Genomic DNA, 27,528 nt, shown 5'->3' with positions numbered 1-27,528 from the left:
AACAGCTAGAGACACCATAAGAGACAGTAAGGGTGATTTTTCTTTTAATTTTTTTTTTTTACAAAGTAATGACTTGTGCAATTACATACCTTTCAAAAATAATGCTTAAAAAATCCATCCACTTCACAGTTGCTTGCTACTTTGGGATGGTCTATCACAAAATTCCAATAAATTATTTATATAGCACCAGTTCATAAGTGTGCCGCCACTTCACCAAAAGAAGTCATTTCAGTTGATCACACAGAGATTATAATAGATCATAGTGAGTGATGTTGAGAGGATTTTATCTTTATAGATACACCCTCAATGAGAAGAGACCATCAGTAACAGACTGTTTTATATTACAGGACTGAACGGAAAGAAGGTAATTAGAAAGTGTGGTGTGCCCCCTTGTGGTTGATCTGATGTTCTCATCTTGGGGGGTCATTACATAGAAGCAGTCCTCTAACTATTGTGTTTTCCAACACTATTTGTAAAGTTTCCTCAGTAGAAAAAAATCCCATGTGGAGTGTAGCAGGCCATTATACTTGTATATATTAAAATATAGTGGAATTACATAAAATTGCACTTGTCATCACAATCTCAGTGTGAAATTTCCATGTCTTTTTTTCTAGAAAATTTCTGAGATTAATCTAAAGATTTCTGAGTTTTTTTTGTCTGAAATTTACTCCTTTATTTCTATCTACAATGGCCCCAATACGCCGTTTTGATTACAAGCAACCAGATTCGGCTTCAGTTGAGATTGTGAATGTCACAAGTCTGCTGCCACCTTGTGGCCAAACCAAGAAATGAAATGACAAACCTTGCCGTGCTCCCACAGGGAGGAATTAAACAAATAACTTAAAGACCACATTAACCTCATTATGTCCTTATTGAATCACTGATCTGTTTGTAAATGTGACTGATGTACTAATCACCAAATGAAGACAAAGACATAAGTAACTGCTAGAACATAACAAAATATCACTGTGGTACAGAAAATAAAATAACATATATAAGCCAAAAGAGGGGCAAAAAATCTGAATATGAAAGAAAAATTAAAATACCTCTTTGTATTGATTGTTAATATTGTAATTTGTACAGCGGTGATTAATTGTGACAAGGAACAACAGCAGCATGTAGCAGTGAACATCCAGCAACATGACAACAGGGATGGATTAGTATAACGTCAGACACGCTCACTGTAAGCTTGATCAAAAAGCAACATTTAATTCCAGTCTGAAAGGTAGACAGGGTGTCTGTCTGCCTCAAGGACTCAAACTGGGAACTGGTTCCAGAGGAGAGGAGCCTGATGACTAAAGGATCTGCCTCCCATTCTACCTGAACAACATCTAGGAACCAGCAGTGAACCTGCAGGCTGAGGGCAAAGTGCCCAGTTAGAAACATCTGGAACAATCAGCTTTAAGGAGGATTTTGAATTCCACATTGAATTTAACTGGAAATCAATGAAGGGAAGCTAAACGATCAAAAGTACGGTCTATTCTTTTCAGTCTCACCATAATTCCTGCTGAAGCTGAAGGCTTTTTATAATTATTTTTAACTTCCTGATAGTAAAGAATTAATAAAGAATCCTGTCTTGGTGTCACAAATTCATGGACTAGTTTTTCAGGATCACTTTGAGATAGAGAGAGAATATTTCTAAGCAAAATGTATTTAGTGACATTGCTGAGGTTAAAGAAGGAAAGTCTAAAAAGCTGTTTTAATAAAAGATTTGAATGACATGTCCTGGTGAAAGACAAGACATTCCTCTTTATTTTATTACTACTTTTCCTCATTTTCTACATTGTCACCTTCCTAAAATAATGGCCTTTGCCATTTTTGCCATTAGTGATTTTGGAAACTGATTTTGTCCCCCTTTTTTTGTTTGGCCAAAATAGGATTTAGGCAACAAAAATGGCAAAAAAAAAAAAAAAAAAAAAAAAAAAAGACTTAGGCCATTATTTATTTTAAGAAGATGGTGACATTTTTGTTTCTGAACCAAGCTGTGAATCATTTTAACAGCCAGGCAGTTTTGTGAAGGGCCTGAGAGTAGCTTAAGTTTATGACTAATAAAATAATGTGTGTCACTTATTCTCCCAACACTTCTAAGGTCAGCATTAGAGCAAACAGAAATGCTGCATGTTTTTCAGGTGCTGATTAGTGGAGGTGATTGGAACGCGTGTTCAAGGCCCGTCACCGGAGCAAGGCCAAAAAACAATCTATTTTTCTTTTAAACTGTTTTAGTTTCCATTTGAGAGGAGACAGAATTCCATAACAAAGATAAAACTAATCTTTCCAACTGAAGGTTACTGACATCCGGAGTGTGTTCGTTCAGATTAACAGAGTAAAAGTTAGAGCTGATCTTGGTATTTGTATGACTTTCACACTAGCAGAAGAAGATCACCTCACAGAGCATTTATCAAATGTATCAACATGTGTCTAAATGTGAGTTCTTCATAAATATTGCATTTTATGGTTTAATAATCTAGTGATGATTACTTTATCTTAATCTCATGTCATGTTGAAGGCACAAGTCCTGGTTGGAGAGTGAAACGTTTGCAAAATCTCTGATTTTTGAATGATTCTCATGCAAACCAAAAGATGGCCTGCAACTTGTTCTGTGACAGAGAAGTTAGGATGCAAGTTCATCTGAGGTAATAACTTCCAGAATATTAATTTACTTGAAGTATTCATGAGTGGTTCTGGATATTAAAAAACCTAGGCCAGGTCAGTTCATGACTAAGTCTTTTGAGTATCTGTAGTGGTCATCACACCACATCCACTTACAACAACTCAGGAGGCAGAAGTTCACCCGGCAACTGGTGGGATGCCAATTCAAACCCATTCTCCGTCTGTCTCAGCTGTTGCATCCTTGGGCAAGAGGCTACACCCGCCCTGCCTGCTGGTGACGGTGAAAGGCCTGGGTCAGGGCAGTAGCTGTTTGTTGAAAAACTAAAATTTTGCAATTGCAATGTTTAAGAAATTAAATTAAAATCACATGTGAATACATTTGTTCACACGGTAAGTCATTAAAATTCATGGCAGCAACGGATGTTCACATTTGCATGAGGTTTAGATGAGCACGAGCTCATCATCTATCAGAAGAGACGTTGGTGTCTCGTTCAGGCGTTTGGAGCGGCTACATATGCAGCGTTTCTGGGAAATTGTAGTTAATGATTTTACAAAAGAGCTTTGATTGCAGCACTTAAGAATGACACACAACTTTTTATGAACTGTGATGCTGTGAGAGCTCTGGTGGAGCCAGATGTATATCGTCTATTCACACATACCCATGTGGGTTTTGATTTTTCTCTCCCTCAATACAACAACACCTCCATTGAAAAACTGCATTTTGTGTTTACTTGTGTTGTCTCTTAAAATGGTTTGATGTTCTGAAACACTGAAGTGTGACAAACATTTTTCACACTAATGTATTTCTCTTCTCAGTGTTTTAACCGTTCAGCCAGGCAGAGATTTAAAGAGGAGTGGCAAAAGCAAAAGAGATGGATCAGCAGCGCTTGCCAAAAACTGATGCTGTCACCCAGGACATGATACTGTGAAATATTGCCTCTGCTTATTAGACTCACTAAAGGCACTAGGGTTTATCACTGGATATAAACAGCTGTAGTTAAATGGCCATCTCATTCACATACAGTTTCTCAGTGGTACATTTTTATTTCTAAATCAATTCTTGGCTTGTTGCCCTCACATTTCTCTTCCTGTGTGTCACCCGAACCCAGGATGTCGTCACTCAGTTTGTGCAGATTTAGGGACAGCAGCCTCCTCTTACTCTTCACCATCACTGAGGAATCACCTCGGAAAAGAACTGAACTCTGATCTAATTCTTTAAGGTAAATTTAAAATGGGTCAAAAATGTGGAGAAAATGGCAGCAGGGTGCCGCCTTTGTTGTTGATGTATCTTTTATTAAATCTTGATATTTAAGATTTATTATCTTAAATATTGAGACTGTACTTTAAAGATATAGCAAGTAGCTCATATATATTTTTTTACATATGTTGAAACTGTTACCATGTTGTGACAGTACGGTATTAGACAGATAATCTGTGAAAACAAAAATCAAGCTAACTATTAACCAATCAGAGCCAAGAGGAGGGTCTTAGTGCTGTCAATCACCCTCTGTGTAGCACTCCTCATACTCTTCTCCCCCCACTACTGCTACTTCTTTTTTTAATGTAGCAGAGAGTAGCTCTCTCTGCTACTTTGCAGCTAGGAGAGCCTGCTGTGAATGCTAAAGCTAGTTAGCATGACCACCGATGTCAGTGGATAAATGGTTTTCCTGTAACAGTGAATTGTTTGTCTGCCAATAGCACATTAAAAAGCACATGTGCGAGGTTGACTGACAGCGATAACAGTGCATGTCATGATGTGTGTATATTTAGTTTGATTATATGTGGCTGGCATGATGCAGCAGTTAAACATTTCTCTTCTTTGCTTCTTTATTCACCAAACTAATTGTAGAAAATGCCACAATTTTTATGATTCATATATTATTTTTTTGACGTATTTAAACATCAGTGCAGAGGAAGACAAGAAAACGCAAATCAGAGATGAGCTGTGTGACTCCACCACCGCAGCAACTGTAGATAATCAGTACATCACGCTGTGATTGGCTCAAGGCTGCAATAAATACCAACTCACTGCTGCGTACATGCAGAGCAAGTAGCTGCTAGGGAGTTGGGCTGCTTTTGCTGTGACCAGACTGAAGAGGCATGGAAATGACTTGTGGACTTGGTTTTGGGTAAGTGAACTATTTTTTCCCTTCTAATCAAGGTTTACAGATGAAAGTTTTTGTTTTGGTATTAATTTCTTCAATGCTTTTTCCCTGAACAGGATCTTGCTGATTTGCTTAGTTCAAGCAGAACTTGCTGGTTGTTCTTGGCCTAAAGACGGTAAGAATCGCAAATCAGTCACATTTTGCCCCAACTCTCTCCATCTCTCTAAAGAAATTTGTCTCTCTGTCCTGCAGCACAGAGACCGGAGAACACAAACTCTGGCTTCCCTCCACCAGATGGCATACAGAGAAAATTCAGCAGCGATTTCCAGAACCAACTCAAACAAGGCTTCTTCTCTCCTTCCTCAGTGCAGGTCCAGACCAGTAACTTCAACACTAAGCCAGCAGCGAAAAGTGGTTACGATAGGAAGCCCTCCACCAGCGGCCTAACACAATCCCGCTCTCAACCGGTTCCAACGGTGTTCTTCAGGCTGGTGAAGAACACCGTTGGGTCAAAACCCAAGAGCCAGAGCACTTTGTTTGCTGAGCAGAGTCCAAGGGTGACCGAAAGGGAAGGCTACTCCTTCAGCCCAGCTTCCTACATGGACCCTTCCTCTTATGGGCAAAAGGGCTCATCAGCCACCTTGTTCAGTCTGGTTGGTCCTGGTCCAAGTAGTTCTATTCGGATGCAGACGTCTGCTCAGGGTCGTGCAAGAAAAGTTCCTTCAGGCCGTGCATCTCAAGGTGAAAACATCAGGAGTTTCTTGCCTCATGCTGCAGCTGGGAAGTTTTATCCCAGCCCACAGTTTGCTCTAAATACCAGAGGGTACAGGCCGAGGAGTCTGCTCACTGGCCTGGCTGCTCCCAGAGAGAGAGAGTCCGCTCTGAGGTTTGCTCCAATAGTGGTCTATGACCTTCCAGAACCCTTCGGCGGCTCGGCCATCAGACGGCTGAAAAGACCTACTGAGCAGGAGGCGGTGCGTGTCCAGAAGCAACAGCAGGTCTATCGGGCTCCACAGAGGGTACCGCTTTACAAACCTGAACAAACAAGCAGCCATTCAGGATATGACTGGAACAGGAAGATCCCGTACCAAGGTCCAGTCCAGAAGCCATATTGGATCGACACACCACCACGACCACAGAGGGGAGCGGCGTCCAATCCTGACCTCCCCAGTGTTCATCCAGCCTCCGAATGGTCCAAGTTGAAGCTGCCCTATAGACGCTAAACCTAGTGTCTTGAATTTTAAAAATAGTGTGCTGAAATAAAACAAATGTTTTTTTGTTTATTTTTTTTAAGCTCTTGTGTGTGTTTTACTTTTAAATTCCAGTTAAAGTTTAAGATCAAACAACTTTATGAGCAAAGACACTTTATAGGACGCAGTATTTCAGGTGCTTCTCATGCAGTAGTCTCTATGAATCAAATGTACCACAAGTATTTTATTCCATTTGCTCAAACACATCTGAATCAAAAACTTGGGTCACTAGCAGAACTCGGTGGAACCAGTTTGTATTTTGAGATGTCTAATAGATAATAGTACCAAGAATGAAGTCAGTTTTGAAGCAATACCACTATTTTTAGGGAGCAGCTATAAAAGTCACTATCTTCAATGTTCAAAAAGCTGAGTACAAAGGACGAAAATGTAGCATTCACTCACTCAGACTGGAGGTCAGTTACCCAGTATGCATGCATGGCTCTGGACTGTTTGGAAAAGGCTAATCCAAGGATCATCTTGCTGCAAGACAGCAGTGCTAACACTGCACTGTGCAGTATTTTACAATCACCAGAGAAATCCTTATTTTAGCACAGTGGATTTCTTGCATGTAATATTTACTTGAACCGGATTCAAAAATGACAAACCAACCTCAGGGCACAAGCTAAAGCAACCCCTCATGAAGTTCATTGATTCCCTCTCAACAGAGGAAATAAAGTTAATATTACATTTAAGAATCAAGACGGGATTCTTAAAAGAAATTCAATATATAAGATAGCAGGGTTCATTGAAGAGATGCTGCATCAGTTTCTACTGTCTAAAACATCCCAGAAATCCTCCGCAGATGAAATCAAAGATATCTAAGGTAGTTTTACAGTCTTTGTTTTTTGATTCAAAACCTGGGTTTTGGGGTGATGGTTAGCCATCACCCCAAACAGACGGCCAACGATGGATGTTGTCCTGAAAACATTGACTGATAATTATTTAGTTTTGGTCAGAAATTCATTCTGTTATGTTTAGCTATGAAGTAAGCTCTTTTTTTAAAGTAACTCCAAGAATTGACTGCATCACCTTGTGAAAAGTACAACTTTTATACTCTAAATGATTTGGACACTTGGAAACTAAAGTTAAAGCTGTAGTATGCAACTTTTATAAACAATATGTTTTTATTTTTACATATTTGTTAAAACTGTCACCATGTTGTGATGAGAATAACATGACAGGAAAGCAACTAATCAGATGACTGGGATGAGCTGCGTGACTCCAACACCTGCAGACAATCAGTTCATCAAGCAGTGATTGGCTGAAAGCAGCAATTAACACCAACTCACTGCTTCACATGCAGAGAAGCAGCTTCTCCAGAGTTGGGTTGCTTTTGCTCTGGAAATGACTCTTTAGTCATTTCCATGCCTGAAGAGCGTGCAGCAGAAACTCCATGCAGTGAGTTTCTGCAGCTGCATTTATTGAAGTGTTCAATATCTCTGATATTTAATATATTTTTTTCTTAAACAGAATCTTGCTGATTTGCTTAGTTCAAATAGAGCTTGGTGGTGGCTTCTGGGTTGAAGAAGGTAAGGATTGTTTAAACAAAACAAAACAGGGTTGGGGCAGGAATAGTACATTCACTTCACTTAACTTACAAACACATTCTATGCAACTTCGTCTTGTAGCACTGAAACCCCAGAACAGCAACACACATTCTGGCTTCTCTCTACCAGATGACAGACTAAGAAAATTCAGCAGCAGCTTCCAGAACCAACTCAGACAAGGCTTCTCCTCTTCAAGTCCAGTCCAGACCAGCAGCTTCAAAACTAACCCTGCAGTGAAGAGCGGTTCTGGTCAGAGATTTTTCTCCAATAGCTTCAGACAAGCTCTGCCAGTCCAAGGCTCAGGGAAACTAGTGAAGAACAAAATTGAATCAAAATCCAAGAGCCAGAGGACTGCCTCACCAACCTTCTAGTATGGTCCAGTTGCTCTAAGTCCATGTAGTTCTGTCATGATGCAGATGTACGCTCAAGCACCTGCAAGAAAAGTCCCATCAGGCCGTGCATCTCAAGGTGCCAAGGTCAGGGTGAGTTTCTCGCCTCACACTGACTCTGGGAGGTTTTATCCCAGCTCACAGTTCGCTTTAAATACCGGCGGCTACTCACTGGCCTGGCTGGTCTCAGAAGCAGCAGAGAGGGAGAGTCCACTCTGGGGTTTGCTCCAGTAATGGTCCATGACCTTCCAGAACCCTTCGGAGGCTCGGCCATCAGACGCAGTAACATCAGCGTTCTCAGTGTTTTGCCAACTGCCATAAAAAGAAGAGCTCAGAGTTTGCAGAAGCAAATATGGATGCAAATGGTGGAGCATATCTGAAGTTGTTGTCCAACCGGAGCCAGCACATTAACAACTTAATCCTTATTATAGTCCATCATGGTTGTTGTTTTTCTTCCTGCTGGTGGGTATCAGGATGCAGAATTGGGACATTTGCTCAGTGTTCATCTGCAAGACACCACCATGACATCAACACAGTGGTGTATTTAGGGCACAGTATCATTATCATGCCCAAAAGGAATCTAGTATTCGTTCATATCTCATTGTTTCAGCTTCAGAGGGACAGAATTTCAAAGCAAACCCTAGAATTCTCCAGTCAAGGTTATGAACACAGTGTGTATTCAGTTCAACAAGTTAAAAGTAACATTTTTTTTTAGATTATCCTCCATTTGATCTAGATTTGTGCTTAAATGCCAATTTCAAAACATCAATTTAATCCCATGAAAACTGTTAAAATAATGGACAATGTGCTTATAAATATTAATGTATGAAGAATGTCTGTCTCATCAAGTTTTCATCAGTGTCAAAATTTGCTGAAAAATCAGTTTGAAGGATACATTTTCCTTCTAATCAATGAGCTTATGTGATATTGATGAAAATGAAATCAAGAGGCTATGCATATTTATTAGCACTACAGCTTTTTTCACTCTGGTTAGATCAAGTTAAGGATTATATTCACAACTTCATAGCCTATGTTCTAATTCCCAAAATTGTTGAATCAAAATTACCTGTGCGCCCCAAAAAATTAGGGGGAAAGAAGGACAAAAAAAGACGAGTAAAAAAATACAGATTTTTTTTTTTAAATATTGATTTAAAAAAATCTTTTCAACAATAAACTACATCGTAAATCTTTAATTAAATGAGTAATTTTTTTAAAGGAATGTGTATATCATATTAGACCCAGAACATTACAAGGATTTTGCAGGTGTGCCTCGTTAAAAGAGCTTTACGTTGTGACTTTAAAAAAGCAATAAAAACTAAATATAGGTCACTTTTATGAAAAGGTATGTAGACAAGTTAATACATTAATTAACAGTATATCTGGATGAATCAAAGTCAGACAGATGTCATACATCTATCACTATAACTTTGTGTTACAGTCAACATTTCTATTGTAAGATTTTAATTTGCTTCCTCCCAGTGTGACTCGGCCTGAAGTTGACTTGCGAAGTGTAACTGGTTTGATGTAAATGAAGCAGACTAAAATATGACCTCATGACCAAGAATACTTCTATCTACACGAGAAAACCATAAAAACAGCGATGCATCTCTAAAGCAGACATGACGCAGCGGTTCTGACTGAAAACTATCGTAACTTTTCATTTTCCAACAGGACTCATCTCGTTCCAGTCGTTCTCTGATAACTGCGTTTCGAGTTCTAACCAGACGAGGGCGCCACTGCGTCAGCGACAGAGGAAGAGCCAGCTGATATGAAAGGTGACGTCTGGAAGTTCCTCAGAAATTAAGCGAGTTTTTGTTGTTGTTGTGTATATATAATCAGCCTGTTGGAAGCGTGTGCGGATGAGTGGGACGGAGCTGTGAGGGATTTGTTCAGTACTCTCTTGATGGGATTAGAACAGCTTGACAATCTCTTTACAGAGCCGGGGAAAGCTCTGGCAGCGCGTGTTTACCGCTCACTGCCACGACTGTTTGTCATGGCTCAATAAAGAATCCATGACAGATGTCCTTAGCGCTCTCTGTTAGGTTTGAAGGAAGTTTTAAAGTGTGGACGGGTTGGCAGCCGTTTTCATGACATCGGGTTGTTTCAGTTGTGGTCTGGAGTTCTGGACAGAAAAAGTCCTTCAAGTGGTCACTACTGACCCTTTGCAACTACGTCCCTTAATCATTCGAAGCACCATGATGGACGTTGGAAGCGAGGGACGGGAGTATTGAGACGTTGTTTTCCCAAGTTGTTTTTGCAGGTTTCTTAATAACTTCTTCTTTTTCGAGTCGAGCTAATTTATCTGTGAACGTAACACACCTGGTTGGGGCTCATAGACGGCGGGATTTACAGAAGCCTGAAACAGCTAGCTTAGAAACTGACCCGTAGCTCCTAGCTTAGAAACTGACCCGTAGCTCCTAGCTTAGAAACTGACCCGTAGCTCCTAGCTTAGAAACTGACCCGTAGCTCCTAGCTTAGAAACTGACCCGTAGCTCCTAGCTTAGAAACTGACCCGTAGCTCCTAGCTTAGAAACTGACCCGTAGCTCCTAGCTTAGAAACTGACCCGTAGCTCCTGCCCCCTGACATGTTCATCAAATTACCTACTTTGCCTGAATTCACACCACAAAATTTACATCACTATGTCATAAACAGCGGTTCTCCTTAAACCGGAGCAGCATTGGAAATATAAGACGAGACACTAACCAGTTCTTTCAGTACATGCTAGGCTACATCACGATGGGGCACTATTTCCTTGGTTACTGGTGGTTAGACTCGTACCTTCGCCATAAAGCAATATTTGATATGTTTCTAATCATACTTAAAGTATATGAACGTTAATCTTCTTAGTAAGATTACTGGCAGTCCGCGGTTACACGGAGGGCTGCCAGTCATTATGATTGACGACTGTTATCTATCGCTACCATAACCTCCCTCATTAAAAGTTATACAATAAAATGAAAAGTTTGGTTTGTATCCATGTCTGTTTGTGCTGCCGACCGCGCAGCACCCTATGACCATTTTTAATGCTAAATGAAAGCGATATTAGGCTACCAGATGTGTGTTTTTGTTTTTTGTTTTGTTTTTTGACAGGCTTTACAGATTGTTTTGACGTCCGTCATGGAGAAGCGGGCCGAGTTTCAAAGATAGTGACGTCACGTGCAAAGGGCCAATATGATGAATCGCAAACTACGGTAGCTCTTCAAGCCTCCTGAACCTTGCTACAGCTACAAAATGTTAAGTATTTTGCTGGGGTTTCATGAGACTGATCAAAATTTATTGGAAAAGTACCCAAGAGGCTCAAGGGAACTCTGGAGAAGCTGCAGGGGTCTCCAGCTCAGGTAGGTGGATCTGTTGACAGGACTGCTGTCAAAAAAATATATATAAATTGATTTAAGTGCCTGTATCTTGCTGAAAAGTGACTTATTAGTTTTGTCTTATTTCAAGTGTACGAGGATATTTGCACTAGAAACAAGACCAAAAACACTTGGTAAGATTTTGTGTAACTTTTAGCTTTAAAAATATTGAAAACCATATATCATAGTCCTTCCAGTTCCCACTTATTCGCTACTTTGTGTTTTTTTTCTCACACAAAAACCCAACAGAATCTACTGATGTTTCTGGTGTCCAGTTTATTTCCATCTCACTGACACACTTCACAGAGTCCAGCTCTTTCAGACAAAATCCTGGCAACTAAAACAGGGATTCACTTAGTTTATTTGGGTTTTTTTCTGAGGGCATCTTGATCTCAGTGAGACTTCCTAAATGAACAGAACTTCAGTGGAGCCACATGAAGAAGACGCAGGTGCCTTTGAACACCCAGCCGGTGCTACATTTAGCCCATGCTGACTGTTTTTGCTCTAATGGATGTTATTTTGTTCCTTTCCTTTCCTTGAGGACCACAATGGAAATAAATATTTGCACATTTTTTAACGCCATCTGTCAGTGCGTCATTTCTTCTAACAGTGCATGTTCTAAGTTAAACCTGCTGCCACGTTTCTGATGGGTTATTTTACAGCAGTCATATGTCAAGACTTCAAGTAGGAACAATTTTTCCACAGCTGTCTTATCCGTTGGGGGTTTTTGTAACCCGCCCACGTAAATATGTATGACAGGATCAGCAAGTTTTGATCCAGGTACAAAGACAGCGGTGCATCGTCGTGTTGGCATGTCAGTCATGTCATGCGCAGCAAACTCCGCTGAGTGGTGTGCCTGCAGAGTGATTTGATTTCAGAAATGTCAGCAAAAAAAACAAAAATAAAAAAACAACCAAAAACTGCTTCAGTGCCTGAGATGTACAAGCCGCATTAAGAATGTAGAGTTTGTTCAGCTTCTACAACCAAAGATTGTGATGCATTTTTGCAAAATGATTCATGGTTCATGAATGAGTTTCCAACCTTTTTTTTTTTTAACCAATTAATCTGAAACGTGTGGAGTGCATCTGAATCCTGCTTCCTCAAGTAATTTTGCAATATGAATCTACCAGTTTAACACACAAACAACTGAAATGTTTGCTCAGTCTTGCTGGCTGGAGAGTCTGAGCAGCAATTTTCAAGTAATTTGAGCTGCCAGCATGTCACCAGTCTGTCATACAGCAACGGTCTTTGGTCAGAGGCCTCTTCTGACTTGTTTCAAGACAGATCCTTCCTGACCCAAAGCATCATCTTCCATCTCAACTCGGAAAATATTTGAATGATATGAGTTAGAGGTGTGCCGACTGATCGGCCACCGATCATAATCGGCCTATTTCCGTGAAAAAGTGTATGATCGGTGATCTCTGATCACGGTCTCTTGTTGCCGATCACACAAACCGATCACCTGCTTCTCATTTCGCAGCCTGCCTGTGCAGCTGGTCTCCTCTTTCCTTCACTGCGCAAACGCGCAGCAACAAATCCTCAGCGATGTGGAACTATAACGCACTGAGTGAATGGGGAAGTTTGCGTGTTGTGGCGGAAAATTGAAGCAGGTCAAAATGCATCAACACGACGAATCTAATATGGCATAAAAACAATGCCATACTTGACGGAGTTTGGCTACATCGAGGCTCACTGCAGTAAAAAAGACATATGGAGCGACCAGACAGCAGGTAAAGCGGCGCACAGCTACAAACACTCACCCGGATTAGCATGACGGTCAGAAAGCTAAACAAATAACCCACAAAATTATTTAAGTCTTCGAGCTGCGATGTCAGACGCTGGTTCTGCTCTCCTGTTGAACCGCTGCTACGCTACAGGTAGTAATATTTCACAGACGGAGCTTCGCTTCTGCTCCACCTGGTAGTGACTCTCACACCGAACCTGTTTAAAGCTGCAGCATCTAACTTAAAAAAATACATTTTACATACGTATCAAAACTTTCGCTGTCCTAACATGAGACAGATAATCTCTGATAAAGAATCGATCTCCTCCCTGATCTGCATAATTTCTCCGCTCAGTCAGAAACAGCCAATCAGAGCTAGCAGTAATCAGCTAGCCGCCATGCTATCAGGAAGTTTTCATTCGGTAACTCTGGATTGTTTATTGTAATGGAACCTGTTTTTGCCTTTGAATGTTAAGTTTTATACATGAATTTTTAGGCAATGTTGAGAGGTTTTATTTTGACTCTTTGCATTATTTAGCCTCTTCAGAGCCTTCATGTTTTCAGTCTGTTAAAGGTAGTATTATCAATAGCAGTACAATTTGCACAATGTCTGTTTTGTTTTTTTTCTTGGAAAAAGTTATTAAAAACAAGTTTTTTGTCTAAATTAAGGTGAATTCATGATTAATTTTTCCACATAATGTAACTAGTTGTACCGATCACGTATCGGCAGGAAAAAACCTAATCGGCACATGAGTTATGGCAACATTTAATTTCCCTTTCGCATAAATATATATATATATTTTTTAATTCAACTGAATAAAGACTAAATTTTCAGAGTGTACAACTAGTATGTGTCCTGTAATTCCCCCACCTGAGTTGTCAATATCTGCAGCTCCTCAAGAGTTATGGGGCTTTTGGGTGCATCTCGTAACATTTCTGTCAAAAACCTGCAAAGACTGAGTTGCCTCTGGTCGTTCACAAACCACACAGAGGTTTCCAAAGATCAAGTCAGAATCAGAGAACCAAAGGAAGCATGGACATCAACGTATGTAGGGTCATAAAATGTCAGAAAACTCTTGAAAGGTTAAAAGACATGTGATGTAAAACCTTTCATTTTTGTTTTATTTCAAGCGTAACTGATGCTAAAGTAACTACTCTTGGCAGAAGCCCAGTAAGAGTCATCTAGTAGCATTGACGTGCATCAAACACACACCACCCAGAGGAGGACCCCGTGTGTTGTTACTCTAAATTCCTTGTAAAGACCATCTGTAATCATTGCAGGGTAGTTTACCTCAACACAAAACAGGCCGGCCTCTTCTGTTGAGTCATGACATTAACGGTGGGTTGGCTTCAATCTGCTTCACCACAGAGGGGCTTTCAGAAACACAGCGAAGTGGGTGAACACGCTGTTTACAACTGCTGATGTAACTTTTATAAATATGTTTTTTTTTTTAATATATAATTTAAAATTGTCACTATGTCAGAAGTCAGGACGGTGTAATATGAGACAGATAATCTGAAAAACTTGAGTTCTGCATCCTACCTGTCTGTGGTCTCAGTCTTTTTTAATTGCAGATAGCAGGCAATGTTTTGGTGCATTACCGCCACCTGCTGGAATTTGATGCCAAATATAAACACATTTGTAAAATAAACGAAAAAGATCATGGAAAAAAAAGACCCGCTGGAGGAAGTGAAGTACAGAACAAACCCAATTAAAGTTTAACACTTTTTCAGAGCAAATCAGAAATAAAAGCACAGCAAACATCTTATGAAGATTTAATGTACATTTATTCTTAACACGTGGAACATATAGTATAAAGATTTCATACTGAATAAATGATATTCATTAAGCCAAAAAAGGGGAAAAAAGGAATTTACATCAAGTCTTTAGCTACATCATCTGAGATACAAATATGCAGAATCCGCATCACTGGAAAATAAAAATAAAAATAAACGAAAAGAAAACTGGTTTCTCCATCAAGGTTTAGCTTGTCTTTATGAGGGAGCTCTAATGACACTGCAGACGTTTCTTGTTAATAAGCTCTACACTCGCCCCGGAGACAAACTGAAACTTGACGTTTGTTTAGATGTGGCATCGGACAGCAGCTGAACACCCTCCCCAGAGCGCTGAATGGAGCAGGGACTGGGGCGCCGAAATAACGGAGCGGGGGGCAGGCCATCAAGTAAATCACATGGCATACTTGATGAAAGGAGAGGGGTGGTGGGGCGCGAGGGGGGGGAGACTCGATAAAGGATTAAAAACGATGAAGAGCAACAGAAGCTGAGAAAGAGAGAAGTGTAATGTACAACGTGATATTTACACTGCAGCCTGGACTGCGTCTAGCGTTGAGGACCAGTCCTATAGGTGACTTTTTAATATAAGAGGGTCAGGTCATACAATCAAGGGACAAAGAGAAGAGGTCGGGGTGTTGTAGGTTCACCATACTTTGGGGGGAAAGCCGTTTTCTCTCGACATGAACTAAAACTGTTTTTAAAAACTACAGTTTGCTGCCAAGCCAGCATATCTCAGTGTGAAACAGTATTATTACAGTATGTTTACAGTTTTTAAGGTGTACAGTACAGAAAAAAGTCCTACAATCTACTGCACAGGCCTCCCATGACAGACGTCTGTTCACAGCCAATAATGTGGTTCCTGTGAGGCTGAGTATATAGCATCCAAAATTACAGCAATTATACCACACCACAGTCCATGAGTCTACGTAGCCTCCAAACATGAACCATAATATTGTTTCCTTTGCGCCCTGCATACCCCTCTGAGGGAGAATGCAAGCACAAGTATCCCCCAAACTCACTGTAAACGAGACAGCAACTTTGGTTACAGTTTTTTTCTTCTGTTTTTTTTTCTTTTTTTTTTTTGAATGGAGTTTTTCTTTTTCATTAAAAAACAAGTCCAGTCCGCAGGGCAGTGCACTCTGTCCTATGCCTGGGTCCCGATCTGCTCTTTCACGCCGGTATCGCTCCATGTGAGACGGTTAAAATCCACAACTACTTCATGATATTCCTTCCTTTTAGTGAGAAGCAGGGGTAAAAAGACAGCAGAGTCCGAGGTGATTTTTGCATAAATTAAAAACAAAGGACAGTCAGTTTTTACTCATTTCACTCGCGCATACGACACATACATACGCACACACAAAAAAAAGGAGGTCTGGGGCTGGAGGGGTGGGGAACAGAAAGAGGCAGAGCTGAAAGCCCCTGGCGGCTGTCATGACTGGCCAATCAGAAAGAGTACGTCACAGATGACTTGGGACACCAGAGGGTTCATAAGTGGAGACACGGAGATGTCTAGTAGGCGCGACTCGTACAAAGTGAACTCTGAGTGGTTCTCCTCCACTTTGGCCAAGGCGTGCAGCGCCCGGGCTGCTCGCCGCATCATGTCCACGCTCGTAGGCTCGAAATGGGGACCGCCCTGCATTTGAAGCAAGGAGCTTTGGCTCTGTTGGTACTGTGTGGCAGCTAGGCTGTCCTCCAAGAAACCCAGCAGATTGCCCACACTGCCTTTCTGGACAGCGATGGCCCGCGCTGCTAAGCTGTCACCCTGAGCTAAGTTAGCTAGCAAAACGACCGCCATTTCCCGGCAAACGGCCACCTTGCGTTCACCAACAAGGCGTACGAGCGAGCCGTAGAGCTTCTCCAAGCGGCTGAACGGTGGCGTGGCCAAAATGAGGTCGACGTTGTTGTCCTGGATGCTGAGCTTGCTGAGGGTCTCGAGGACCAGTCTCTGGGGTGAAAGGGAGCTGTGTGGGCCGAGTGTGGGGAAGGGATCCAAGGCCTCTGCCGAGGGGCACACCGCCCAATGGAGCAGGCCGTCCAGCAGTGGTAAGCATATACTCTCTGGGTAGATAGAAAGGTCCAGCTGGCCTGAGATGTTGGCCAGAGTGACCAAGCAGTTCTCCCTCAACACCTCGAGGCAGTCCCACCACCACTCGTCTCGGTCACAGCTCACTCCTTCGTCTTCTTCTTCCTCCTTCTCATAGGTGACTGGCGCCTGTTTGCGCTCAGGGTGTCTGTGGTGGAGCAGCACCAGACGGCCCAAAAGCAGGAGGAGGCCCGGGTGTTTAGACATTTCCAGGTCGTTGCCAGGGACAAAGGAGAGGCTCCTGATGATGTTGGAAACACAGATGCAACGGCGGGCCAATGAGTCCTGCCAGTCCGACAGAGTGCTGAGAGGAGTTTCGTCCTTGCTGTGGGGCTCGTCTTCCAGGATTTTGACGTTGCGTCGACTCTGAGAATCAGGGTTGATGCTAAATAGATACTTGCCATTCTCCTTCTGCTCCTCTGCGCCTCCACGAACCACTTCCATTGTGACTGACCCCGGTCGGGCCGATAGTACGTCATCAATGGTGGCAGTGACTGGTGCACAGAGGGGAAGAGAGGAAGGACTCTTCTCTGTTGAGGCCTTGTTGGGATCAGAACACTGGGCTTGCTGCTGCTGAACCTTCTCTTCCAAACAGAACTTGGATTTCTCTGGGTTTTCCGTCGTCCCAAGGAGCTTGACCTTCTTGCGGCCCTCAGTGGCAGGTAGCGTGCGTTTCCGCTGCTTAAGGAGATCCATCTGACTTTCGAAGTGGGTTTGGATGTGTTCAGTAGTGTCGCCACCGCCAATACTCCAGTGTATCAGGCCACTGTCAAAACTCTGTCGCTGCCCAAGCTTGGATAAGTGGTTTAAGCAGAAGGGGTTCTTCTTACGCACTACCTTGATAGGGAGTTTATCAAACTTGCTAGCCTGCTTTGGCTTTTCCAAGTGGATGTTGGGGTCCTGAGAAGACCCTGAGGTAGAGCTACTGGCTTCCTTGGTAGAAGACTCCTTTTTCTCTTCCTCATCATCTTCTTCTGAGGACTTGTCTTTCATTGAGCTTTCTTCTTCCTCTTCTTTAACCTTCACCTGTGAGGAGGCATCATGATTGGTCTTTTTCTCTTCGTTCTCCTCATCTTCATCCTCTTCCTCATCGGTGTCCATGTCCTCACACTCAGGTATGGGAATTTCATCATCGGAGTCCTCAGCTGCATTGGGATCTATCAGGGTGCGCTGACCAGGGTCTCCCACTTCGTACTCCTTTAGGATGCCAAAGATCTCAATGAGGCAGCGTCTGAAGTACTCCACTATCAGCTCCAGGAACCCAGGTAGCTGCAAAACCAAACAAAAAAACTTAAATGAATATGATGGCTCCAAGAGACAAGACCACCTAGTTAAGGTGTGTAGCTAATGTAAGGCTCCTGACAGAGGAGAGGTACTTTATTTACCTGGCAAAGATTAAAAGTAGTAATGCTGCCATCATCATACAGTAAAATGTTAATGGTGTCCAAGGCCCAGGTGCTTTCAGCTAATAACCCTGACTTTAGGGACATCATAACTCTCCAAGCCTCAGGAGTGCCTTTAAAGAGAAAAAACAAATCGCCCATGAGTCAAAATGACCTAAAACCTACATGCCTATATGTGATTTTAATTTATTGAGCCTAAGACATAAGAAGTTATTTACCAATGTCTTTCATGGTGAGCCGCCTTCTGGGTTTAAGGTGGGGCTGGGTAGCTTCCACAGAGCCGGGAGGGAAGGCCACATCTCGTCGAATCATGGGTTGCTGCACAGGGGCCTGGCCAATATGCGATGCGGGAACTGGAGGGCCGGCTTTCTGCACCTTAATACCAGGGTGCATGTAGGGAGACTTGCTGGGGGATGTCCTGGTTTCCATGGACCGGGGCATGGGAGCTGGGCTTGACACCTGAGGAATGTGGTTCTGAGAAGTCTGGTAAGTTGAAGGTAAAGGTCTTGTCATAGGTGGTCCAGAACTAGCAGGTCCAAACGGAGGCTGCCTCTGGTTTACGTGGCCGGGCCACTGCCCCTCATGGTTAATGCGTTGGTCTGATGGCATCATCTCCTCTCCTGAACGGTTCATACCGTGGTACCCGGGGCCCTGGCCTGGTACAGGAGGTCCCTGTCGGTTGGGATAATTGGGATAGCCCATCTCGTTGCGGCCCTGCCACACTGGGCCCTGGGGGCCGTCAGGACCAGAAGGCATCGTGCTTGTCATCATCTGAGGAGGCATGTGAGACTGGGAGTTTGGCCCTGCAGATGAAGGTCCTCTATCTCTCCCAAAAGGGAAGGGGAACTGGCCCTGTGGGCCTGGTGGTCTGCGCTCTCCTCCTGGATATGTGTTGTACTGGTTATACATGTCTTGCTGGCCCTGATGCCCAGAGGACTGGGGTCCAGGCTGCTGCTGACCACTGTAGGGAACGTTGTACATTTCCCCCTCGTGGCGCTTGGCTGGAGGGCCGTACCCTGCTTCTACAGGCCGCTTGTAGTTCTGTCAGCAGAAAACAATGAGCGCCATTATTTCTGCTCTCACATCTGTATATACCATAGTGTTCTATTTAAACAAAACAGATATAAAAGGAACATCCAGTAATACATGATTGAGCATTGATTTAACAAAACAGTAAAAATGCTGGAAATGCTAAACAAATTGTCCTTACAGGTTGCTGCTGTGGATACATTCCTGGCTGTTGATTTGGGTACGGGCCACCAGGGGGAGCCCCTTGGCCAGGGTATTGATTTGTGTAGGAATCATGCCTGAAAACAAGGATACAATTTTATAAAATTGCGTTTCATGTCCACAGTAAATCTGTAACCTGGGATGTTAGAGAGATTGATATTACAGTCATGATCACAAATGCCTTAAAGGAAAAATTGATGTCTTCTGTTGGCTGTAAGAAAGGCCAATTTGCACTTAACGGTACTGACCGTTGCTGAGGTGGGGGACGGCTGGGTGAGTACATCCCTGCATCAGCACCAGAAGGCATCATATTGGGCTGAGGCGCTCCGGGCCCCATGTTGCCTTCAGGGCCCATGCCTGGTTCCTGCCTGTAAAAACGAAGTAGCATCCGTCATCAGCTTTCATAAAAATACAGAAAATGACTGAAGATAAACATCTTCTAGTGTTCTTACCTTCGGTCATATCCGTAAGGATACTGCTGCCTTTGACCCATTGGCATGTTACCCATGGGACCTGGTGGTCCTCTGTTGTACTGTTCGCCCATTCCGCTGTTAGGGTTAGGGGGCATGAACTGTTCTCCAGCTTAGAAACACAAGGACAATGACCATTTTGTTAGTTTTCAGCTCCAACACCTGCAGTCTGGGAATGGGTGCCTGTCTGTTCGCCCACTTGGAGCTTTGTTGGAGTTTATTTTTTACATGTTTGACCAAGCTTATGAAGCTATTGGTGAATTTAAGTGTGCTGCACTGGTGAAGAATTAGCAAATAAAGTGTAGTTTAGTACATTTATGTCTGTTTAAATGCTTTTCTGTATTAGATTGGTATGAGTTGGTACTAAACCCCAGATATCCAAATTTGTATTGGAGGTGAAAAAAGTGGATTGGCTCATCCCTACTTATTATTGCTCCTACCTTTCCTCATGCCCCCGAATGGGTCTTTGTTCGACTCGTAGGGAGCCATGCGACTCATCATCTCTGGACCGCCCATGCCCGGCTGGTAGCCCTGAGAGTTGGGAGTCATGGTGTTCCTTCTGGAAAACGCTGGGTCTCCACCATCAGCAAACGGATCCTGCAGATTCACACTGCTCCTGCAAAATGACACAAGAGTTGTCAAAATGTTCATTGAAATTGCAAAATCTTATTGCCACAGCCAATCAGTGGCAAGGAAAATGAATAACACTCCTGGACTGGCTGCTTTCTAAGTGCCAGCCGATAGTGGGTCAAGTAGCATTACATATTTTAGATATGTTTAACAAAAGAAAAATCTGCAAATGGTCAACCGCAAATAGGCAGGGGTCCACCTAAATTCTCTGATTACTGCATTCTAGTTGATGTAATGCTGCAGTTTCACCACAAGGGGGCAGGTTTAATGTTATGGTGGCTTTCAGACAAAATTAGGTTTCCCAAACCACAATTTTGTATCTTTGACATCATACCTGACACCAGGCATCGGAGGCATCTGTGAGTGTGGGGTGGAGGCTGGGGTGGGAGGCTTCAGGTCTCCTCCTTCTGCCATTGAACTGGTTGTAGATTGGGGAGTTTGGGGCCCTTGAAGGGACCCTGAACCAGCTGAAAGAACGACGACACAACAATCAGCACTTTGGCAGCAGTAAAGACTGGATAAATCTGTGAATTTTAGTTTTAGTCTCTTTGTAGCACTGGGAATCAACTGCATAGATTCTAATGCATAAAAAAAAATTTAAAAATCCAGCCCAGAACCTTTGTTACGCATTTCTGGTACACCCATAAATCTGACGCACAAGCAACATCCTCTAACAACAGCGATCGACGGCAATGCAGATTGCCCACTGGGATTTCATTTTTGATCCAAAAAACAATTTGTTGGAGTGCTGGAAAATACTTTTTTGTGTTCAAGTTGTGCAAACGTGAGTTAGCCTATGAGTAAAGTTATTCAACCCTACAGTAAAATAGCATATTAATGCTAAACATGTAGCAGCAGCAGCAGCACCACAGATGTCCCCAATGCTAATGACAGCGTCCACAGTCCACACTTCTAAAGAAGTTCCATGAATGATCAAGAGTTCCTGGAACACTGGACAGCTGAATGGATAGAACAACACTTTGTTCCAATCTGATGGTTGAAGAACCTCAATAGCAGATTAAAAACAAGAAATATATTTGATGCTGAGCTTATATGTCTATAATCCATAATTTGGCAGCAAAAAGAGTTTTTGAATTAAAAATGTTGCTTATTGTGTCCATGTACAGTTTTCAATTCAAATGCGATTAATTAATTAGAGACGCTGGAATTCACTGTTCTACCTCCTGACTCTGACCCGTTACTGATCCTGAGTGTAGAAGACGGCAGTCTGCCATCTGACACAGTGTGTGTGTGCGTGTGTGCATGCGTGTGTGAAAGAGTGACTGATGGCTTGTTTGTGTTGTGAGTGTGTGTGACATAGCATCGCTCATCCTTAACTTGAGCCCAGGACTTCTCACTATTAACACGGCAGTCTGATGAGTCACAGGTTCCCATTCATTAAATTGGCTGGTGCACACACACACACACACGCACACACACACACACACACACACACACACACACACACACACACACACACACACACACACACACACACACGCACACACACAGCCGGGGTCACTGGCAGGTCACATTTATTCACATTTTCTCACATCAGCCTCTTCAGTTCTCACACTGCCTCTCCACCCCTCCCCCCTCCCTCTGGGCAGGGATTTCCCTCCACTACAGATGAAGGGGGTGGGGGGTCTTGTAAGGATATAAAAAAATGTAGCATGGCAGAAACAGAAAGAAAGACGCTGAACTGTGTGACTTTTCCACGCACGCGCACACACACACACACACACACACACACACACACACACACACACACACACACAATGCGCTGAGACCCCATTCATCATCGTCCTGATCTCCAGGGAGTGTTGCTCTGCTGCCGTGGCTCTGGGCCAATCACAGAGCCATCACAGGCTATCACCAGATCACCTAACGGCCCCCACGTGGCCCCCCCTGCAACTCCAACCTCTGTGCCCACATCTCCCTCATGGTGCCAGCTGATCATCCCTCCTTCCCCCTCCCCTCCCTGTTGCCTCTTGTGCAGATTCGGAGCCCACCGTCTGACGGGCCTGGGTTCCAGCCAAACGGAGGCAACGGCAGCACACAGTCACTCCTGGTGGTGTTGCTCCTGGCAGTTATGACGCGCATCCATCCAAAACAAACAGCTCCGGGGCAACACGTCGCACCCCGGAGAAGAGTGCTGCCCTTTCTGACCCGACTTCTACCCAACACAGACACAGTATGGAGGCATTTACAGTCGGATAACGCAGAAGACCTTCAATGTCGGTCCAGATGATTGAGAAAAAGAGCTTCAAAAGAAGCTACCGGTTGTCACATATAATCCACATGCATTCTCTGTGCTAGAGCAGGGATCTTCAAAGTGTGGGGGACAAGAAAAACAAAACAAGAAAACACAACTGTGGACATTTAACTAACTTCACCCAGCCTATAACTTGTTGTTCGTTCCACCAGCCACACTGTTACAACCACAGAGGAGTTTGGTTATTTGTGATAAATAAATAACCAAAAATAATTAGACACAGTATGGAGGCATTTACAGTCGAATAACGCTTAATTATTTTTGACCCACTTAATTATTTTCATGGTGTCTCTGAAATCTTTTGAAATGCTAATTCTTGTAGAGTTGTTAGTGATGCCTGGGGCTATTTTAGCTTTACGCCAACAGAGAATTGAATGTATGTTTTTTCTTTTGTAATGACTTGATTGTTGTTGTGTACCATATGATTATTGAATTATTAACTTGTGATTTTTTTTCATTAAAATCTGAAAAGCGTGCAGTGGCTTCCACAAAAGAAGATGAATGAAGTTTTGTCAATGTCACATGAACAATAAGAAAACCTTCGTCCTTTGTGGAATAGCCTGACAGCAGGTCTCACCTGGGCTTGGAGGCTGGATCTTGGGTTGGTTCTTCTTTGTGTCCGTGTTGAAGAAGTCCGGGGGCGGGTCCTCGCCGCGCTCGATCTTACACTCGAAGGCGTACAGACACTGGATGTACTGCTTCTTGAGCGAGCTGGCCGCGCTGCTCGACGTGCCCACGTTCAGACTGGTGGCCAGCTCCCTCCACTTCTTGTTCTTGTTTACCTGGAGTGAGAGGAAGAACGAAGGGAAGGAAAAAAAACACCAAGTTAGATTTGCACAGGTGGTGTGACCAAACTGATAAGTTCGTGCAAAACTGCTGTCTGACCTGGGTGAGGCCGCCGATCTCTTTGACGGACACGTAGAGACGGAAGAGGTCGAGAGGCTTGCGGCCCACAGCGGGCAGGTTGCTCATCCCCATGGCCTTCTCCTCGGCAAAGGCCAGGTATCGGTCCACCCACATCTTCCTCTCTGGCTCCGGGCCGAGCTCATACAGGCGGGTGATCTTCTCATTGGTGATGGTGGAAGAGCTCGACTTCTAAAGGGCGACGCAGATAACCAGTAAGATGGAAGATAAAGTACAAACAAGAATGCAAAACAAAAAACCATTCAGATGACGACATTTACCTTTTTGGATTCAGGTTTTGGAGTCCCATCAACTTTGTTGTTGATCTTTTGGGCAGGGTTCATTTTGTCCATGCCAAACTCAGAACCAGGTGTCATCCCTTCGTGTTTGAGAGAGAAAAAATCCAGCCGTATAAGAGGAGATGTTACAGCAGCGGTGGTACCATCAGAGTACGTAGGACTCACCGGGGGTGTTGTTGGCCATGTTCCCACTCACTGGGTAAGGTCCCGGTGCTCCCTGGTTCATCACACCATGCATGCTGTTCATGCCTGGGCCATAGGGAGGCGCTGATCCCATCATACCTTGGGACATGTTAGGATAACCTGGGGGCCTGGAGGAAGAAAAATGGCTTTTTCTTTAGAATGGACCAGTTTGCTCATTAGTAAAACTACATGTAGAACACTTCAGACTGGCATTTTCAACAAATCCCTTCTTCCTTGTTACTTTCACAGAGTTTATAGATTATTTTCCAGGAAAGGACAGTTTACCCCATCAGGTTTTCATTGTCTTAAGACTTTAAGACCATTTTGATGCTACCTTACATTAATATATATTTATATAAAAGTAAAGGGGATGGATGGGGAATTATACTGCATTACAAACAAACAACAAAAAAATGGAGTTAAATGTCCAAGCGTGAAACTATGACTGTAAAGACATACGCTGGCCTTAGAAAAAATATAAAATAAATAAAAGTAAAGTAAAAAAGGACGTACCTGTTGTGTATGGAGTTTGCAGGGCCGTGGTGCATGGTGGCCCCCCCATCTTTCCTGTTCATACCTGGAGGCGGGCACATGCCGGACCCCACCTGAGGAGGCATGCTACCCATGTTGGGGCCCATGCCAGGACCGTAGGGCCGAGTACCCATCTGCCCCGGGCCTATCCTGCCTGGTGGCATGCTTCCGTACGGACCCCCGCTGCCCTGAGCCGGCATGGGGTTCATGGAGCCGCCCATTCCAGGCCCACTGGGGTAGTTAGTGTTGGGCATCCCTGTGTAGCCCGGTTGCCTGGGATAGCCTGGAAGGATCAGAGATCTCATTAAGTAGTTAGTAATTTTTGTAAAACAAGGTTGTCTTCTACAAAAAAAAATTCTGTGATGGGAATGTTTCTCCGACTCGGCTGAATTTAAATCTGCGCTGCCTGTTCCGACAGGCCGTCTGACTGTAGCGGCCTCTATCCGGCCTGCGCTGCTTGCTGCCGTGACTCATGGCAGAACTTCTTCAGACTTCAAAGTGAAGCGATATCTAATAATTTACATCGAGTAGGAAGGAATTTCAAAGTGTTTTTTTTTTTTCTTTTTTTTTTTGTGGATGTTGTCAATCACAGAAAAACGCTACAGCTGCTCTGTGATGACTGGAAATCATTTTTATGAAAACACAAAAGAAATCCTGCAAAGAAATCATGCCTCACCTTGTGGGCCGTACTGGCCCCCCTGAGGCCCATAGTTTCCCATAGTATTGTTCTGGGGATATGGTCCCATTCCACTATGTATCTGGCCTCCTGTAGACTGGCGTGGGGATAAGGCAGAGCCAGGCTGTCCAGGGGACCCATATGGAGGCATCTGAGGGTTTCGCATGTACACTGGAAGAGATTCAGAGGGAACAGTCGCTCAGGACAGAGCCCATGAAAACAACTTCAAGAAGCATCAAAAACGCAAGTCTGCAGTTGGTTTAGCATCAAACCCTCCACAGGAACAGGGAGGGAGAGAAGCAGTTTACGGAAGCCAAGAATGAGGGCAAATTAGGATTGCAGCTAGCAATTATTTTAGTAAGCAATAATTCTATCACACATTCTGACTGTCAATTGTTTATTACGGCAATTAATCGGTTATCCTGGCGATTAATCGGATAAAAATTATTAGGTAAATTCTGCTGACATTTCAGTTAACCAAGTAAGCTCAATTTATGCAATATTAGAAATACATCAGAAAATGCAAATAAACAAATAATTCAATTCTTTCTTTAAATAAGAAAATCAACATGTCTTTGCCTAAAAGGAACAACATAACAAAGCTGAAGATCTGCAGCTACTGAAATACTTCTAACATCAGAGCTAACATCAAACAAAACTTGAGAAGATCTGTGTAGAACATATTTACAGACAAAGGATCTTTAATGCAAAATGTATATATTTTTGTGTAGTTACTGCTCTGACTGTGTTCGTCTTTCATTGAGTCTATCCAATGCAGTTAACGATCAATCGATTACTAAATTAAGTGATGATTATTCCATTAATCGATTCATTATGATTAATTGTTTCAGCCCTGGTGCAAATGCATCCAGTGTCCAAAGTGAGATGCTACAAGTGCAGACAAGCACTAATTAAGACCACTCAACAGTCCAATCAATTGAAAGCATAAAGAAAAGAAGCGTGGTTTGAGACTTTTGCACAGTAGGTCACAATGTAGCTTAGAGTATTGCTTCCCTCAGACTAAACACAAACTAATAATGTGTCTGCTACCCTCATTTAACCTGGCAAGGGATAACAAACAGTCCCATCTGAAGGAACAGTCCACAATTATTTTGTTCATGTAAACAGAGATTTAGCTGGACTGAAACTGCAAGGCAAGCTTTCCAAAGCTGGATGATTAAATCCAGCTAATTTAGATCAAAGTCTGTATAGATCCAACAGATTAGACTCAAACTAGCCTCTGCTCTCTGTGCTTCGCCCACAGACTGTCACTGTGGGATCTGACTCTGAGGTAAATCATGAAGGCGGTATGTAACGCTCAGCAACAAGATATTCCTACAGAGCAGCACAGATCCAAACGCCTTCAGTGTTTCTAATAAACAAAACTATAAAGCGCTCCCATTTACAGCTGGACATGATGGCTTCTGTGAAATTACTCCTTAATTGTCTCGGTCTGAAGGCTGCCGCACATTTTCCCTTTTGACCAACTGACATATTCTCTGTTGATTTTCGGCTAATTTTGGATGTTTTGACCTGTTTCGGTTTATTTATCATGGATTACTTCTGTGCAGCCCCAAAAACAAGAAGAAAACCAATTTTAACACCTGAGCCGCAGCCAGTCACATTATGGACTGATGTCAGAGCAAAACAAGCTGGAGTTATCAATGTACAGTGAGAGTTCAGGCGTGTTTTGATATTTATGTTATCTCATCTTGAGATGACGAGATGATTATAACGCAAAAGCAATTACACAAAACCATGTCGAGATGACTGGATGTCAAACAGGACTTTTTCAGAATTTATTCACCTTCAGATAATATAAGTTTATCCTCTAGAAGAGCATTTCTTGTCTTGATATGTGGATGGAATGTTATCCAGCTTATTTTTGTTTTGAGAACATTTTCCTATCTTGTCATCTTAAAATGTTTTGAGCTCATTTTGACATAAGTTTCACTGTGTAATTATATCATGACAATATCTCTTAACTAGTTTAGTTATCGAAGCTGAAATTCTTGTGATTTGATGTAAATACGATGAATTTAATCAAGAAATGTTGACAGTGATGCTTGCAGC

General features: G+C 42.9%; 2 protein-coding genes, 1 long non-coding RNA gene and 1 pseudogene across 4 annotated transcripts in view; 3 read left to right on the top strand and 1 right to left on the bottom strand.

Moving 5' to 3' along the window:
- The first annotated feature begins 4,631 nt into the window (after window positions 1-4,631).
- Window positions 4,632-6,008, top strand: LOC106921523 (uncharacterized). The gene is made up of 3 exons (XM_014993270.2): window positions 4,632-4,739; window positions 4,832-4,890; window positions 4,968-6,008. Exons 1-3 carry the CDS (start codon window positions 4,711-4,713, stop codon window positions 5,936-5,938), a joined length of 1,059 nt encoding a protein of 352 aa, XP_014848756.2. The 5' UTR covers window positions 4,632-4,710; the 3' UTR covers window positions 5,939-6,008.
- A 1,262-nt stretch (window positions 6,009-7,270) lies between these two features.
- Window positions 7,271-8,706, top strand: LOC106921525 (uncharacterized; annotated as a pseudogene). Its single transcript, XR_001419010.2, has 3 exons — window positions 7,271-7,363; window positions 7,436-7,494; window positions 7,642-8,706. The product of XR_001419010.2 is annotated as an uncharacterized LOC106921525 (transcript).
- Window positions 8,707-10,659: 1,953 nt separating this feature from the next.
- Window positions 10,660-11,832, top strand: LOC148156363 (uncharacterized). Its single transcript, XR_015764602.1, has 3 exons — window positions 10,660-11,240; window positions 11,347-11,389; window positions 11,505-11,832. It is a non-coding gene; the product is annotated as an uncharacterized LOC148156363 (long non-coding RNA).
- A 2,912-nt stretch (window positions 11,833-14,744) lies between these two features.
- arid1ab (AT-rich interaction domain 1Ab) overlaps window positions 14,745-27,528 on the bottom strand; it is a 70,463-nt gene continuing 57,679 nt past the window's right edge. The window contains exons 7-20 of the mRNA XM_014993273.2: window positions 25,456-25,626; window positions 24,762-25,062; window positions 24,231-24,376; window positions 24,048-24,145; window positions 23,749-23,958; window positions 23,441-23,645; window positions 20,923-21,055; window positions 20,399-20,574; window positions 19,941-20,070; window positions 19,737-19,856; window positions 19,469-19,565; window positions 18,477-19,299; window positions 18,241-18,371; window positions 14,745-18,124 (exon numbers count right to left, since the gene is read on the bottom strand). Of these exons, the coding sequence (XP_014848759.2) occupies window positions 16,202-18,124; window positions 18,241-18,371; window positions 18,477-19,299; window positions 19,469-19,565; window positions 19,737-19,856; window positions 19,941-20,070; window positions 20,399-20,574; window positions 20,923-21,055; window positions 23,441-23,645; window positions 23,749-23,958; window positions 24,048-24,145; window positions 24,231-24,376; window positions 24,762-25,062; window positions 25,456-25,626 (4,664 nt within the window). The 3' untranslated portion in view covers window positions 14,745-16,201. The remainder of the gene's footprint in view (window positions 18,125-18,240; window positions 18,372-18,476; window positions 19,300-19,468; window positions 19,566-19,736; window positions 19,857-19,940; window positions 20,071-20,398; window positions 20,575-20,922; window positions 21,056-23,440; window positions 23,646-23,748; window positions 23,959-24,047; window positions 24,146-24,230; window positions 24,377-24,761; window positions 25,063-25,455; window positions 25,627-27,528) is intronic.

This window comes from Poecilia mexicana, unplaced genomic scaffold (genome assembly GCF_051168715.1).
Source record: "Poecilia mexicana isolate PSO_F unplaced genomic scaffold, ASM5116871v1 scaffold_11, whole genome shotgun sequence".
NCBI classification, from domain to species: domain Eukaryota; kingdom Metazoa; phylum Chordata; class Actinopteri; order Cyprinodontiformes; family Poeciliidae; genus Poecilia; species Poecilia mexicana.
The sequence above is the reverse complement of the archived record's forward strand: the minus strand, read 5'-3'. Positions and strand labels throughout refer to the sequence as shown.

Bases quoted from the DNA above. Each gene is read 5' to 3' on its own strand.
- LOC106921523 (XM_014993270.2), top strand. From the start codon at position 4,711: ATGGAAATGACTTGTGGACTTGGTTTTGG. The intron at 4,740-4,831 runs GTAAGTGAACTA...TTCCCTGAACAG, and splicing joins ACTTGTGGACTTGGTTTTGG to GATCTTGCTGATTTGCTTAG. The intron at 4,891-4,967 runs GTAAGAATCGCA...TCTGTCCTGCAG, and splicing joins TTGTTCTTGGCCTAAAGACG to CACAGAGACCGGAGAACACA.